The sequence below is a fragment of the Ailuropoda melanoleuca genome, chromosome 16, assembly GCF_002007445.2.
Source record: "Ailuropoda melanoleuca isolate Jingjing chromosome 16, ASM200744v2, whole genome shotgun sequence".
NCBI lineage: Eukaryota > Metazoa > Chordata > Mammalia > Carnivora > Ursidae > Ailuropoda > Ailuropoda melanoleuca.
The window spans coordinates 89,753,447-89,766,277 of NC_048233.1; the positions used below are offsets into that span (position 1 = coordinate 89,753,447).

The 12,831-nt window shown below is 64.6% G+C and overlaps 1 protein-coding gene across 2 annotated transcripts; it reads right to left on the reverse strand.

The window, feature by feature from the left end:
• Positions 1–6,816: 6,816 nt before the first annotated feature.
• MRPL23 (mitochondrial ribosomal protein L23) lies at positions 6,817–12,254 on the reverse strand. Of its 2 annotated transcripts, XM_034645763.1 has the most exons (6): positions 11,927–12,254; positions 11,726–11,848; positions 10,858–10,940; positions 10,196–10,269; positions 7,793–7,846; positions 6,817–7,042 (listed from the first exon to the last, which is right to left on the reverse strand). In XM_034645763.1, exons 1-6 carry the CDS (start codon positions 12,166–12,168, stop codon positions 6,875–6,877), a joined length of 744 nt encoding a protein of 247 aa, XP_034501654.1. In that variant the 5' UTR covers positions 12,169–12,254; the 3' UTR covers positions 6,817–6,874. The 2 variants fall into 2 exon arrangements, with proteins under 2 accessions (XP_034501654.1, XP_019656154.1); XM_019800595.2 differs by lacking the exon at positions 7,793–7,846 and having other exon boundaries at positions 11,927–12,226.
• Between the last annotated feature and the right edge of the window lie 577 nt (positions 12,255–12,831).

A 12,831-nucleotide genomic window follows, 5' to 3' on the forward strand; every position in this document is an offset into this window, starting at 1 on the left:
GAGGGAGCTCATCCCAGACCCGCACACCACGCCCAGCGGGGACACAAGACGTGGCAAGCCACCGGGGTGGTAGACAGCCATGGGACAGAGACCAGGCTGGCACCCGGGACCGGGACACACGTGGGGGGAGAGGAGAGCCTGACATCGGGGTTAGGGGGTCCTGGGAGCAGGGTCCTCTGGCTCCTCCCTGGCCGGCATCATCTTTCCCACATTTCACAAAACAAAGATGAGCCCACAGCCCAGGGCCTCACAAACCCCAGGGGAGACCAGGAACCTGGCCCCAGCAGCCCCTGTCACAAGCCTCTAAGCCTGCTCTGCGCCCCACCATGCTATCTGCGGGCCCAGAGCAGCGAGAGGACCCTGTCCGGGTAGGTGGCCGTTGTCTGCCTGCCATTAGCAGCCAGGTGTCAGGAACCGGTGCCCCGGGCCCCCGGGCAGCCCTGCATGGCCTCCTGAACGCTAGGATGGACCCCTCATGTACAGCGTCCCCATCTCCCGCTGTCAGTTAGTGCTGTGAGCTCAGAGAGCAGGGCAGCCTTGGGAGGGCACAGCGGTAGGAACCTTGCCAGTTGCCCTGCCACCCCCTGGGGCAGCTGAGGCCCGGAGCACTTGGCTCCAGCAGGGGTGGGCACCTGTAGGGCAGACCCTCGCCCTGCCCTGGCCGGCCTCCCTAACCAGCCAGCATGTGTTCTGGAAGCCTTTGATCTGAACTTTAATGACCATCCCTGCTGATGTGCCATCATCGGTGCCCCCTCCATGACCTGGGGGGGCTTATCATCTAGACTCCCCCACCGATGGCCCCGAGCTGGGTGCCCCCGGGCTCTCATGCCACTCAGGGGTCAAGAGTACGTTTTTGGTGGTGCTCTGGGCCCAGGGTCACCTGGGACCTCCCTGGCCTGCTGCTGGTGGCAAGGAACGCCTGGAAGGTGGGACCCCCACGTCGTTCACCACTCAGGGTTGGCTCCAGGTTAAGAGAAGCCCAGGGTGTGGCCCCAGCTCTGAGGGCGGGGAGGCTGCACCTGACCCTGCCCACTGGGCCTGGGGAGCCAGACACCCTGGGAGCACAGTTTGGGGCTTGCGTGCTCCTCCAGGCACTGCGTTCTCTGAGCTGGATGGCAGCTCCTGGCCACCCGGCCTCCAGGCCCATTCCCTAAGGCTGTGCAGCGGGAAGGGGGTGTACCCTCCACCAGCCCCTCTGCTGAGAATATCCGCCCGACCAGCCATAGCTCTTTGGTGAGAAAGGCAGGCAGCGGGCATGCGGGGCGGAGGGCATGTGGGGCTCAGCGGGCCAGGGAGCGAGGCAGGAGCCTCCCACGGGGCTCCCTGCGCTCAGTCACTCATTCACACAGGCGTGCACACACGTGTGCACACGTGTGCACGCACGCACCAGCGGGAAACAAGGCGTCTTCAGCGCTGGGCTCACATGGCTCCCCCCGCCCGGCAGCAGACATGGGGTTTTATTAGTGCTACAAATCAGATATCACACAGTTGGGGGCTGACATGGTTTTTATAAGAATTATTTAGGGCCCTGGCCGCCGGTGAAGTCCCCGGGAGAACCCAGCGAGCAGCGTCCAGCTGTTCGGGCCATCGGAATTCCCGGCACTTCGTAAAGCGAAGGTATGAAAGGCCAGCACCTTGTTCTGTTTAAGGGGGCGCGTCACCCCTGCCCTGGGCCCACCGCAAAGGCTTCTGGGAGGCACCTCCCCCGCGGCAGGGAGCAAAGGCCTGCAGTGGCGAGGGGAGGGGCCTGGGGGCGCTGAGCCCCCCTGGTGGTCTCCCCAGCTCCGTTCGGAGGATTTTCGAGCTTCCCCTCCCCGGCAGGCAGTGGGTGCGCAGACAGAGGCCGTCCTGCCGCCTCTGTGCCCGCCACCCTGGGCCTGCCAGTGGTGTGTCACTCAGCTGCCAGGACACCAGCTCAGGGGTCGTCTTTAGACTGCCCCAGCACCTAGGGAACGTCACAGGACCAGGGCTTGCCACAGGGATGGTCGCGGGTACCCAGAGAGCTGTACAGTTATGGTGCCCATGCGTGGATGGGGCTCCTGGTAGAACCAGCGGGCAACCTTCTCCTAGCCTCCTGCTGCCCTAAGGCATGAGAGCTGCCCAGCCTCAGACCTGCAGACTCCTGTCCTTGCAGGGGCCAGGCAGACAGGGGACCCTCCTCGCTGGACTTCCTCTGAACTCCGTGCATAGGAGCTGTAGGGAGGGGGTGGTCAGGGGATCTTGCCTGTCATACGTCCCTGGAGGGGGGGTGGCAGAGATCCTGGTGTGTGTGTGGGGGGATTGGGATGAAATGCTCTCACTGTCCTGGGGTGTGGGGGACACCAAGGAGGTGAAGGCTGGGGCCAGGAACTCTGTGCAGGGAGGGCAGAGAACACGACCACAGGAGACAGAGCCCGGGGCTCCCCCTGCAGAGCCTGGGCCCAGGCAGGGAGTGAAGACTCAGGCAGAGGCCTGGGGTCTCCCTCCCCCGGCCACCCCTCCCCCGGCCCGGCCTTGAGTGGGAAGGGAAGCAGGCCGGCCTCTCCTCCCTCACCATAACGTCAGGGCTCCAGCATCCATCCGAGGCCAGGGCCAATCAAAGCCAGATGTGGGGGCAACACAAAAATGCTGATGATTTTGACTAGGAAAAGCCGTATTTACCAAGAAATAATGAAGTGATTTGGGGGATTGTGCTGGGATGACCTCCGTCGGGAAGGAGCAAACCCAGATGCTAAACCTGTCTCCGGGTCCTGGGGCTCCCGCAGGCAGGCGGGCAGCGGGGCCTTGCACCGCGGCTGCCGCTCCCTGCTCCCTCTGGGCCAAGCTGGTGGAAGGAGGCCGGGCCCCTCCGCCCTCGGAGCTGTGGAGGCCCCGGGGTGGGCAGTGGCAGGAAGAGGGGCCTCTGGGCCGCGTGGCTTGGGGTCTGCCACGGAGGGTGCCCTGGCGCGGCGCGGTGGGGCGGTGGGAAGCGGCGGGTTCCTTCTTTGCCCTGAAGGGACTTCAAGTCAGTTGCGAAGATGGGACAGGCAGCTGCACGCATGCGACCGGGGCTCGGCCCGGGGGCCCCCCGGACGTGCGGGGAGCAGCCCACACTCTGCCGGCCGCCCCGCACCTGGGCAAACAAGGATTCCTGAGGGTGAGGGCGGGGTGGCGTGCGAGGGGAGGGGGGCCCCAGGGGAGGGGGCCCAGGTGCAGCCTTCAAGGCAGGAGCAACACGGGGGCTGGGGTCCCCGGGGCCGAGACCCCTCCCAGGGCCAGCCGCGCCAGACGGGAGGCTCCCCGCCCCCCACCTTGGCTCCTGCCGGACCCTGGCAGAACCCCTCTTCTGGGTGCTCGCCCCGTGCAGGCCTTGGTCGTGGGGCCGGCGGCGGAACCGGCCCATCTGTGTGCCGCTTCCACGGACGTTTAGGGTCAGAGAAACGCCCTTCCACGGTGTCGGCTGCCCCGGGCTCGCCTGGAACAGCCCAGGACAAGCACCCTGTCCTCCCCGGGGCAATGCGAAACGTGCGCCCTCAGAATCGTGGGCCCAGAGGCGGAAGCAACCCCAGTGTCTGCCACCGAGAGTCGATTTGCTGACGTGGACGCAGACACCACGGAGTGCGATGTAGCCTTCAAAAGCACGTCTTGAGGTGGGCGGTGGCACGGACGGGCCAGGGGCACCTGCTGACCGCCAGCGTACACAGGGCAGGGTCCCGTGTGGGCGACGTGCCCGGGACAGGCTAGCCCATGGAGAGATGGACAGCGGCTCTGTGGCTGGCGGGGGCTGGGCGAGGGGGGCGAGGAGGGCCGGCCACGGGGTGCAGGGCTCCTTCTGGACAACACAAACATGTTTTTAAAATGGGTCAGAGTGTGACAGAGACCCCGCTCTGCGAACGCCCTGACATCTCACGACATACTTGCAGTGGGCGGGTGGCAGGGTATGTGAACTATGTCTCCATAAAGCCGTCTGAAGACAGAAGAGGACGTGCGTGCCCTGCCCTGCGTGCCGGGAGGGAGGCCCGGGGTCAGGCAGAGCGGGGGCCCGGGGCCCGCGGCTCACCACCCAGCACCCACCCACGCCTCACCCAGCTCCCAGCTCCCGGGGTGGGACACGGGGCCAGCACGTCTGGCTCGGCGGGCTCACTGTGCTTGGCCGTTCCCCAGTTATGCTCCTGCACAAACCAGCAGAATTTAGGGTCACATGAAAGCCAGGAAGTGGGGGGGGGTACAGTCACTCCCGAGGTGCCTTCCAGGAGGCCCCGGGGGTGGGGAATGAGAGGAAGTGTGGCGTCCCTGGGCCTGGGTCCCTGCTGGAGAGTGGGGGCCCATGGGAAGGGGGCTCCTGGGGAGGGGGTGCACACGGGGGCCAGAAGGCGGGGAGCCCACCCGACATGGGGCTCTGGGCTGCAGGCGCTGTGTGGGCACCGTCCCTGCAGAGGGCCCCGCGGCCTGGCGGGCGGGCGGGTGGGGTGGGGGCCCTGCCCCAGCTCCCCACTGTTATCTGCAGTCAGAGAATTAAGCTATGTCTTAGGAGCTGGGGAGACAGCGGGCTGCAGCCCTGGGGAGGACTCGTCGGCCCTAGAAGAGGAAAACCAGCCGCTGACGGAGAGACTGTGGCCAGATGGGTTTCCGCTCTGTCCTGGCGGCCCTGGGCGGCTGGGCCTCACCTGGAGCTGCTGGGGGGGGGGGGGCGGGGNGCTGGGGGGGGGGGGTCTGGGATGCGTCCCTGGGGGCCTGGGGCCCGCCCGCTGCAGCTATAACTCATCGGCACAGACCAGGAACTGAGCAGAGCCCGCGGCAGTCCCCAGGGCCCTTCCCGGCCCCGGCCCCAGCCCCCTCGGCCCTGCCGGCCTCTGCCTGCTGTAACCTGGCGTCCCCCGGTCTCTCATTCCCTCTTGCAAAGTAAACAGACCTCCCACATGGCGACACATGAACATTGCAGAAGATGGGGGGCTCGTGGGGTGTGGGGGAAGCACTGGGGGCTCTCGCTCTCTCCCTCTGTCCACAGACTTCCCCCATGACCTGGTGCCCTGCGCGCTCCCTGCAGGACTGTCCCCACGGGAAGGGACACCCAGACCCTTCAGGTCAAGCGTGCAGCCCCGTGAGAGGTGTCCAGCCAAGGTGGGCCCGCTGGTGTTTGTTCACAATGTGGGAGACCCTCTCTGGTGCCCATGCGGAGATCTTGAGCTCCTCTCCTGCTGTGCAGGACAAGGGGACACTGAGTCACAGCCAAGACAACCATGGGGCCAGTCTTAGGGGCAGAGACGGACCTTGCAGGGCACAGGCCCTCTCCCTCCCCAGCCTCCAGCCAGGGAGCAGCCCGGAGGGGAAGGGGTGTCCAGCCGGCTCCTCTTTGAGGTCCTGAGCCTGAGGGTGGGGTGGGGCAGCCCCCCAGCTGCAGGCCCGCTTCCTGGATTCCTGGCGACCTGCAAGGCAACCCCCACTGCTGTCCTCCCCTCCACCCTCGTTCCCATGGGCCCGTCGCTGGGCCCCAGGCAGGGAGGAGGCTCTGCAGGCCCTGGGGGTGCAGGGAGACCAAGGACATGGCTGCTCTCTGGCCCCTTCCACGTCCTCCTGCAGAAAGATGACCGTGCCTCTGGGGGTGGAGTGGGGTGGGGGGACACAGGGGTCTTGGGGAGGCTGCAGAGCGGGGTGCCAACAAGGAGGCCAGCCGGCGGCGGCGCTGGACTGCATCTGGGGTGTGCGTGGCGGCCCGTGGTGGACGTGCTTGGATGAAGGACAGGATTCCTCTCCCAGCCTTGAGTTGGGGTCCTCGGGGCCCCATGAATTATTTCTCTAAGGAGAATACCGTTGACTCTGCTCTCCGGTCGCCTTCCGGACCTTCCCCATCACTTTAAATCAATGCTGAAGGGCGGCGTTTGCCCGGACCTTCACCCTCCAAGTGGAGGGAGCTGCGAGGCCCACGTGACGCCGCCGTCCCCGGTCTGGGTGTCCCTCAGGGCGGAGGGATTGCGCGGCCAGCCCCCATTTCCGCCTGCCCCCTGCAAAGCCCCCCAAGAAGAGCCAGGGCCCTCCTCAGGTCACAGGAGGGCAGTGCTGCAGGACGGGGCTTCCCAGGCCTGGTGGCATCGGCGTCCTACCCAGGGGCGGTGTGGCAACTGTCCCGAGCACCCCAGTGCTTTCTGGTTTGCTCCCAAATCCCTAGGCCCGAGCTGTATGCATGAAACCCACATGCGGACACACCCACCCTGACGGTCCCAGGTCAGCAGGCTGGGCAGGCTCGGCCCTGTTCCGGCCACCTGCATTCGGGACACAGCACTCAGGGCTCACGGAGCACCCACCACAGGGCCCGCAGCCCAACAGAGCCACTGGCCAGCTTGGCTGCCTGGACACCTTGGGGCTGCGGGCCCTCGACGTACACCCTGCAGGTCCCCAGGCGCCGTCTCCTTCCCGATCCTCCACCCCAGGGTACCGATGGCCACTGACCACGCCATCCTGTCCTTGGGCCTTCAGGCCGGCGATCCTTCCCACCCCACCCTCCATTTCCCACCTCCTGCCCTCCGCGCCCTGTTCTGCATTAGGGGGGCATCTGTTCAAGACGGTGTCCTCTGGTCCTGCCGTGGACCCCTCCCCACTCAAGAGCCGCCAAGTGGTGCTGCCTTGGACCCTCAATAGGACGGGCTCCCTGTCCGTGGCGCTTACCCCACCCCTCCTCACGACCTTTTTCATGAAGACCATTCTCATGGGGACCCCAGCTCGCCTTGGGCTCACGGGGCCAGAATGGGTCACACAGGCCCTGCTCCCTGGCTGCAGGAAGGGGCCAGGTGCGCCGTGGGGTGGGGTGCGGGGCACAGCCCTGCAGGGGACGCTGCGCACAGAGGACACGGAGCCTGGGGCTTTGCTCCACACGCGGGACTTTATTTGGACCGTCAGCGCTGCGCCCACGCTGGGGCCGTCACAGGCCGAACCAGTCGGGAACGCCACCGCGCCGGGGGTCCCGGCTCTGTCTCCGCTGCTGCTCCTCCAGGAGCTTGTCCTGGACGTCCTCGTCACCGGGGCTGCCATCAGGGCTCTGCTTTTTCTCGGGAAACAGATCAGGGAACGTGAAGGTCTGTCCGTGCGCCTGTGGAAGAGACGAGCAGTCCAGCTCAGAGCCGCGGCTTTGGACGCGGCACCGGTCCCGGGAGCCTCCACGCAGGGGACAGGCAGACGGGACCCTCCTGCCCCAACGCCCCGGGACGGACACCCGGCCTGCATGTCCGGGGCAATGTCCCTGCCGGGAACACGAGCATGTCCACCGGCCGCTGGCTCTCCTCTACCAGCGGGAAGCCACGGCTCCGGACAATGCCCCTTTTCATCGGCATTATCTCTTTATGGAGTGGTGTCTGCCGCGGCTGGAGCCTCATTAAAAGCAGCCCAGCAAAGCGCCCATTCACGGACGCGGGGGCAGCCCGGGCGGACCGGGGGGCAGGCGCGAGGCGCAGGAACACACGGCACGAATAACGTCTGGGGCCGCGCTGAAACTTTCCATCCAAAATACCTACAGGCCTTTACCCACATTAAAGACTCCCCTTCTCCTGGCTCGGAGCTTGGCAAATAAAACGCGTATAACGTACAAAGAAATGTACATATGCAGCAGTCTATAAATCAAGACCGGCTTTGCAAATTAACTGGTTTTACGTCTTTCACTAAAAGTTCAGAATGTGCCAGTGCCGGCCAAGCCCTAGCCCGGACCCCCGCGCACGTGTGCGGGGCACCGGCCCCCGCGGGTGCGGAGGAGGGGGCCCGGCAACTGTGAGGTGCCCTTTCAGTTTGCGTCGGCTCACGGAGCAGCCCCCCAAGATCAGGGCACGGGGGAGGGAGGGGCGCGCACCAGGGCAGCGCTGTTTCCAGACGGGCAAAGAAGGATGGAGGACGGCATCTGTATCTGGAAAATTTTAATAAGTAAAATCAGTAAAGTGCGCTGGTTCTTGGAGACCCTTGTTTTGTAAAGAAATTTGGCTTTGGGCAGGCGGCCAAGTATGATCTGAAACAGCCCACACGCCCCACCCGAGAAGGGAAGGTTTATAAATTCTGATCACATGGCGCGGAGCGCGGGCCGGAGCGAAGAAAGCAGGGCTGTGTGCGCTCAGTGGCCAGCCTGCAGCAAGGTTAGCTTACACAGCTCAACGCTGCTTTTTTTTCTTCTTTAAAATACCAAAGGGCAATAGTTTACATGCAGGGCTGATTGCCCAGAAAGGGGATTTATGTTTAATATATCGAGGTGATTTTGCTAGTTTTCTGAGGTGGGGGAAACCCAAAATGACATTTTAAAATATAAATACAAAGATGCCAATTTGCAAGAGCTCTGGAAAAACGGACGGAGCCGGTGAGAGAAATTCTTCACTTCTCACCAGAGACAAGAGCCACTTGTGGGCGCCCCTCTCCGGGAACTTCACCTTGTACTTTCAAAAGTAAACCCTCAATCCCGCCACGGCCGCAGAGCGAGTGAGCAGCAGTGTGGGAACCAGCCCCGGGCTGGTGGCCCCAAGCGCCCCGGGGCCACCGCCTGGGCCCCAGAGGGCTCCTGCCGGGGGGCGCAGGCCCACAGAGATGCGTATCGGGTTGTCGAGGGAGGGAGACGTGGGGCCCCCGCCCCGCCGGACGGGCTCTTCCGCAGCAGTCAACTCAAAATAGATTCGGAAACTTAATTTGTGTTCGTGATTGACCCTCTGTGTGTTTCAATTAGCTCTGTTTTTAGAAGCCCCAGAGCGGGGCCCATAGGAACATGCCGGGAGAGCTCGGCCGGGCAGATGGGGGCAGAGAAGGGACCCCTTCAGAGGGCAAGGGCCCGAGCTTCCTGCCCGTCTGCAGGCCGGACCAGAGGCCTGTGGGACTGGGGGGCGGGGGACCCACTACGAATGTCACTGTGGGCCGCTGTGGGCCGGCAGGAGCCTAGCCCAGCGAGGACTCCGCCCCCAGTTGAGCGGCCCGACCCTGCAGCAGCTGCACGCACAGATCGAAGTGGGTCGAGGTGGGGCCCGGGAAGAATGCGAGGGCTCCGGTGACTCAGAAGCCACTCGCAACCGTTGTTGGCCCGCGGAAGGCCTGGTGGCGAATGCCGGCACGGGGGTGTCCGCCCGCACGCCGTGACAGAGACAGATGGCCCGATTTCACACACAGGACACAGGCGCCTTTATACGGCCAGCGGGCGCTCTCTCCACCTGGATTGGCTGATTTTATGCACAGCAAATATTAGGCCAAATAATTACGGGGGCCCCTGTTTAGAACAACAACTGTGACTGTTTTTCAGAAAAGCTGCCATGCTAACTCGGTCTCTTAAGGAACTGCCTCCTCTCACCCAAAAGAGGTCTGCAGGCCCCGGGGAGCTTTTCCCAATAGCGCTACTGCCATCTAGCGGCCATGGCCGGCCGTCTCCCGCTGCGGGCGCCACTCTGGCTGTTCAGCCCCCTACGGAAGAATCTAGAAGCCCCTCCCCCCCACCCGTGGGGGTTTCCAACAGTGGGGGCAGCCGATGGACCCTGAAGCAGGGCCGTCCCTGGCAGGTTGGCATGGAGGTGGTGGGGGGCCCTGCCGTTCTCTGGACGGCTCCTCTGCAGAAGCACATCTCGGGTCCCTCGGGCTGGAAGGGGACAGCCTGAGCAGGGGCTCTACAGCTGTGCGTCTAGCTCTCCGCTGGACGCAGGTGGGGCACTGCACCCTCTCCCCACGCCCCAGGCCAGGCAGGCAACACGGTCAAGAGAACCTGACAGAATGTGCCGGAGCACCACAACCCAGTCCGGAGAGGAGGGGGCTCAGGGCACAACAAACAGGTCCAGCTCGGAGACCCAGGCCCATGCAGCAGCTTTACTCCCAGGCCATCAACTGCCTCCCCCAGCCACCCCCGGGGGCCTGTCCCTCTGAGGACCACTCTCCAGGGGCAGGAGCTTTGGTTTCCATCTGAGCCCAAGCCCCCCAGGCCTGAGTGGGCCTGCCCGAGCCCACAGCACGTTCAAAGTCCAAGGGCACGACACGGCTGGCCCCAGAGAAGTTCCAAAATGCCCCGCGCCGTCTCCTCCCACGGGCTGAATGTGCTCTGAGCGCGCCTGGGGCTTTGCTGGGGATTAGGGCTAAGTGCAGACTCTGCCCCGCGCCTGCCACGGGCCTTGAGATCCTGCCTCTCGGGGCCTCCCTGGGCCCCAGGCAGGGGCCGCTGCACAAACACGTCCCCCGCACCGAGGTCATGGTCGTGGTAAGTCACGCCCAGGACTTGGGACTCTGCCCGAAGCCCACTCACCAGCTGCACATAGGCCACCTTGTAGTCTGGTTTCTTCACCCTGACGTTTCTGTAATCCCTCTTCCTGTTGGAACCTGTCGGGGAGGGGGAGACACACTTTATTCCCAAGCATGAGATTTTCAGTCCAACTCATCTAGGAACCCACTTTCTAGAAAGAGGCAAACGTGGAAGAATTGGTTGGCCTCCCACAGAGGACAGGGCATCACACCCGAACGTGACTGGTTTGCGGGGACACACTGCACTGCAGGACCCAGAGCCACCACCGTGGATCTCTGCTCCGTTAAACACCCAAATGCCTTAAAGAGGTCAGGAGACCCATTTCCCCCTTCGTCAGCTCAGAAACACTGCACAGGAAGGTTCCATATTTAACTCGGGGTACAGTTGGGGGTCAGGGGCCCACAGTGGAGGAACGAGGGGGTCAGAGAACCAAGAGGAAAGTGCCCTGATCCCACTTCCTAGGTGGTCGAGGGCAGAGCTTGGAGTCGGAGTGGGGCGGCCCACCCGCGTTCCAGCCCCAGCTCTGCCCTATTGGCAGCCGCTGTGGCCGCCGAGCACCTCGGTTCCCCAGCCAGAAACAGCCCCCCGCGGCGGCTGGGATGAGGCCTCACGAGCTCCGGGGCCGCGCCCACCCCCCCAGAGGGCAGCAGGGGCGCGGCACGCACCGTGCTGCACCCTCGTCCGCACGGCCGCCACGGGCACATTGTAGATACGCTCCAGGTAATTCCTGAGGTCCACCCTGGTCATCCTGGGGTAGAGACAGAGGAAAAGTAGGTCCAAGCCAGGCTGAGATGAAAAGCAGCCACCCAACCCCACCCAGCACTTTCCTGTCCCCCACATATGAGTGGCGGCCACGGGGGGATTGTGCTCACAAGGGGCCAGGCCCCCAGGCAGAGCTCTCCCCAGGGAAGAGAAAATGCTGGGGTGCCCCCAGGCTGCCAGGAACCCAGACGACCAGGGCTGGTCCTGTGTGCGCAGCTGCTGTCCGACTACGAGGTCCTTTTCTCGAAACGGTGGCCACGGCATTGGTGGGTTAGGCCCCCTCCCCTTCCCACCTGAAGTGGCATCATCAATGTGGCCCTTTCCCACTCCTGCCACTCGAGCTCAAGCTGCCCCAGGCCCACGCGCCGGGAAGGTCACATCCTGAGGCCTCAGAGCGGCAGCCTGCAGCCCGGGGGACAGTGTCTGGGGCCTCTGCGAGGGAACCACCGGGAAACTAGGTTTTGGAAGCTGCGGCAAGAAGCCCAGCCGCCTGGGGAGAGCTGGGAGCTCAATGCAGTTAAAGCGGGGGGCCCTCCATCGGGCTTCCCGGGAAGGGGGAGGGGGAGGGGAAATGGGGGGAAGGGGAGGGCGTGGGGGCAGCCCAGCCTCACGGGGCTCTGCAAACAGCAGGCCCTCGGTCAATATTTGCAGAGCAGCCTGTGGTGTTTTCACAGAGGGGAGAAGCCACACGTAGGAGCCAGGTTCTGTGACACCAACAGGACTGCCGGGCCCGCGGGGGTGCTCCCCAGCCCGAATTCCTGAGGGGCTTACTCCATGGGGATCCGGAACTGCACGGTGTCCTCGGGCTGGGCCGTGCCTGGCCGCACCAGCTGAACGAAGAAGTTTGTCCGGAAGACACGGAGCTGGGGGTTGCCCAGCTGGTACAGAGGGTACCTGAGGGGGGGGATTTGTCCACATCAAACACAGAGCACACGACCCGGGGTCGTCCCCAGCAGACCTCCATTTGTTTACCCGTCGCAACAGGAGCGGGAAGCAGAGGGCGGCAGCTTTCCACAGGCCAGTGCCCCAGGGCCCCCTTTGCTCACTGCACGGTTCTGCCCAGCGTGGGCCCTGAGACCCCTGGTGCCTACCGACGCGTGTGGGCTGTGGGCCCTCAGGGCCGGCCTCTGGAAAGGGCTATCGAGTGACTCAAGAAATAAGCCCATGCCCACTGTGGCCCCCCAAAGACACTGGGGGCCAGACTTGGAGACCATGTTTGTTCAAAGGGATGGTCCCACAGGCAGGCAGGCGGCCGTGGAGCCACGCCCAGCCCCGGCTCACCCCACAGCAGAGGGCCGGGCCTGGGGTGGGCACGTAGGGACCCGGCGTCATCATGGGTCTCACCGGTAACCCTGGTGGCCACTCTGCAGCACTACCCGTGGCCCCTGAGCTTGGTGCACCACCAGCAGCCTGAAAGGGAGGCTCAGGAAGGCCAGATTCTATGCTGGGCAGGATGAGGAGGGCCAGGGGGGCCAGGGGGTGAGAGGACAAGGGTAAGCCTCAGGGCTGCGCGGGGGCCTGGAGCATGTGGACGGTGCGGGGGCTCTGGGAGGCCAGGGCCAAGGGCTGGCCAAGCGCCATCTACCTGAGATCTGCCAGCGACCAAGTCAGCGCGTGGCAGCTGCCCAGCAGCACCCTGGGCAGTCTCCACCGCAGGGTGAGCCCTGGCAAGAGGCTGGAAGGGCGGCTTCTGAAGGGTGCAGGCCTCGCCCTCTCAGGGCCTCAGGAACACCAGGCCTGCCTTGTTTTACCCTCCTTTGTGGAGTTTGGGCCAATGGCTGGCCACCCAAGGGGCTCACCTATTCCCCCTGGCGACCAGCTGCGGCACTGCAGGGGGGGCAAGGGCAGGCCCTCTGGGGAGCTGTGCAGGTGGGGAC

Excerpts from the sequence above, each read along its gene's own strand:
- MRPL23 (XM_034645763.1), bottom strand. The coding sequence starts at position 12,168 with ATGGTCTCCAAGTCTGGCCCCCAGTGTCTTTGGGGGGCCACAGTGGGC. Across the intron at positions 10,941-11,725 it reads CAGTTCCGGATCCCCATGGA|GATGACCAGGGTGGACCTCA; the intron begins GTAAGCCCCTCA and ends TCTCTACCCCAG. Across the intron at positions 10,270-10,857 it reads GCGGACGAGGGTGCAGCACG|GTTCCAACAGGAAGAGGGAT; the intron begins GTGCGTGCCGCG and ends CCTCCCCGACAG.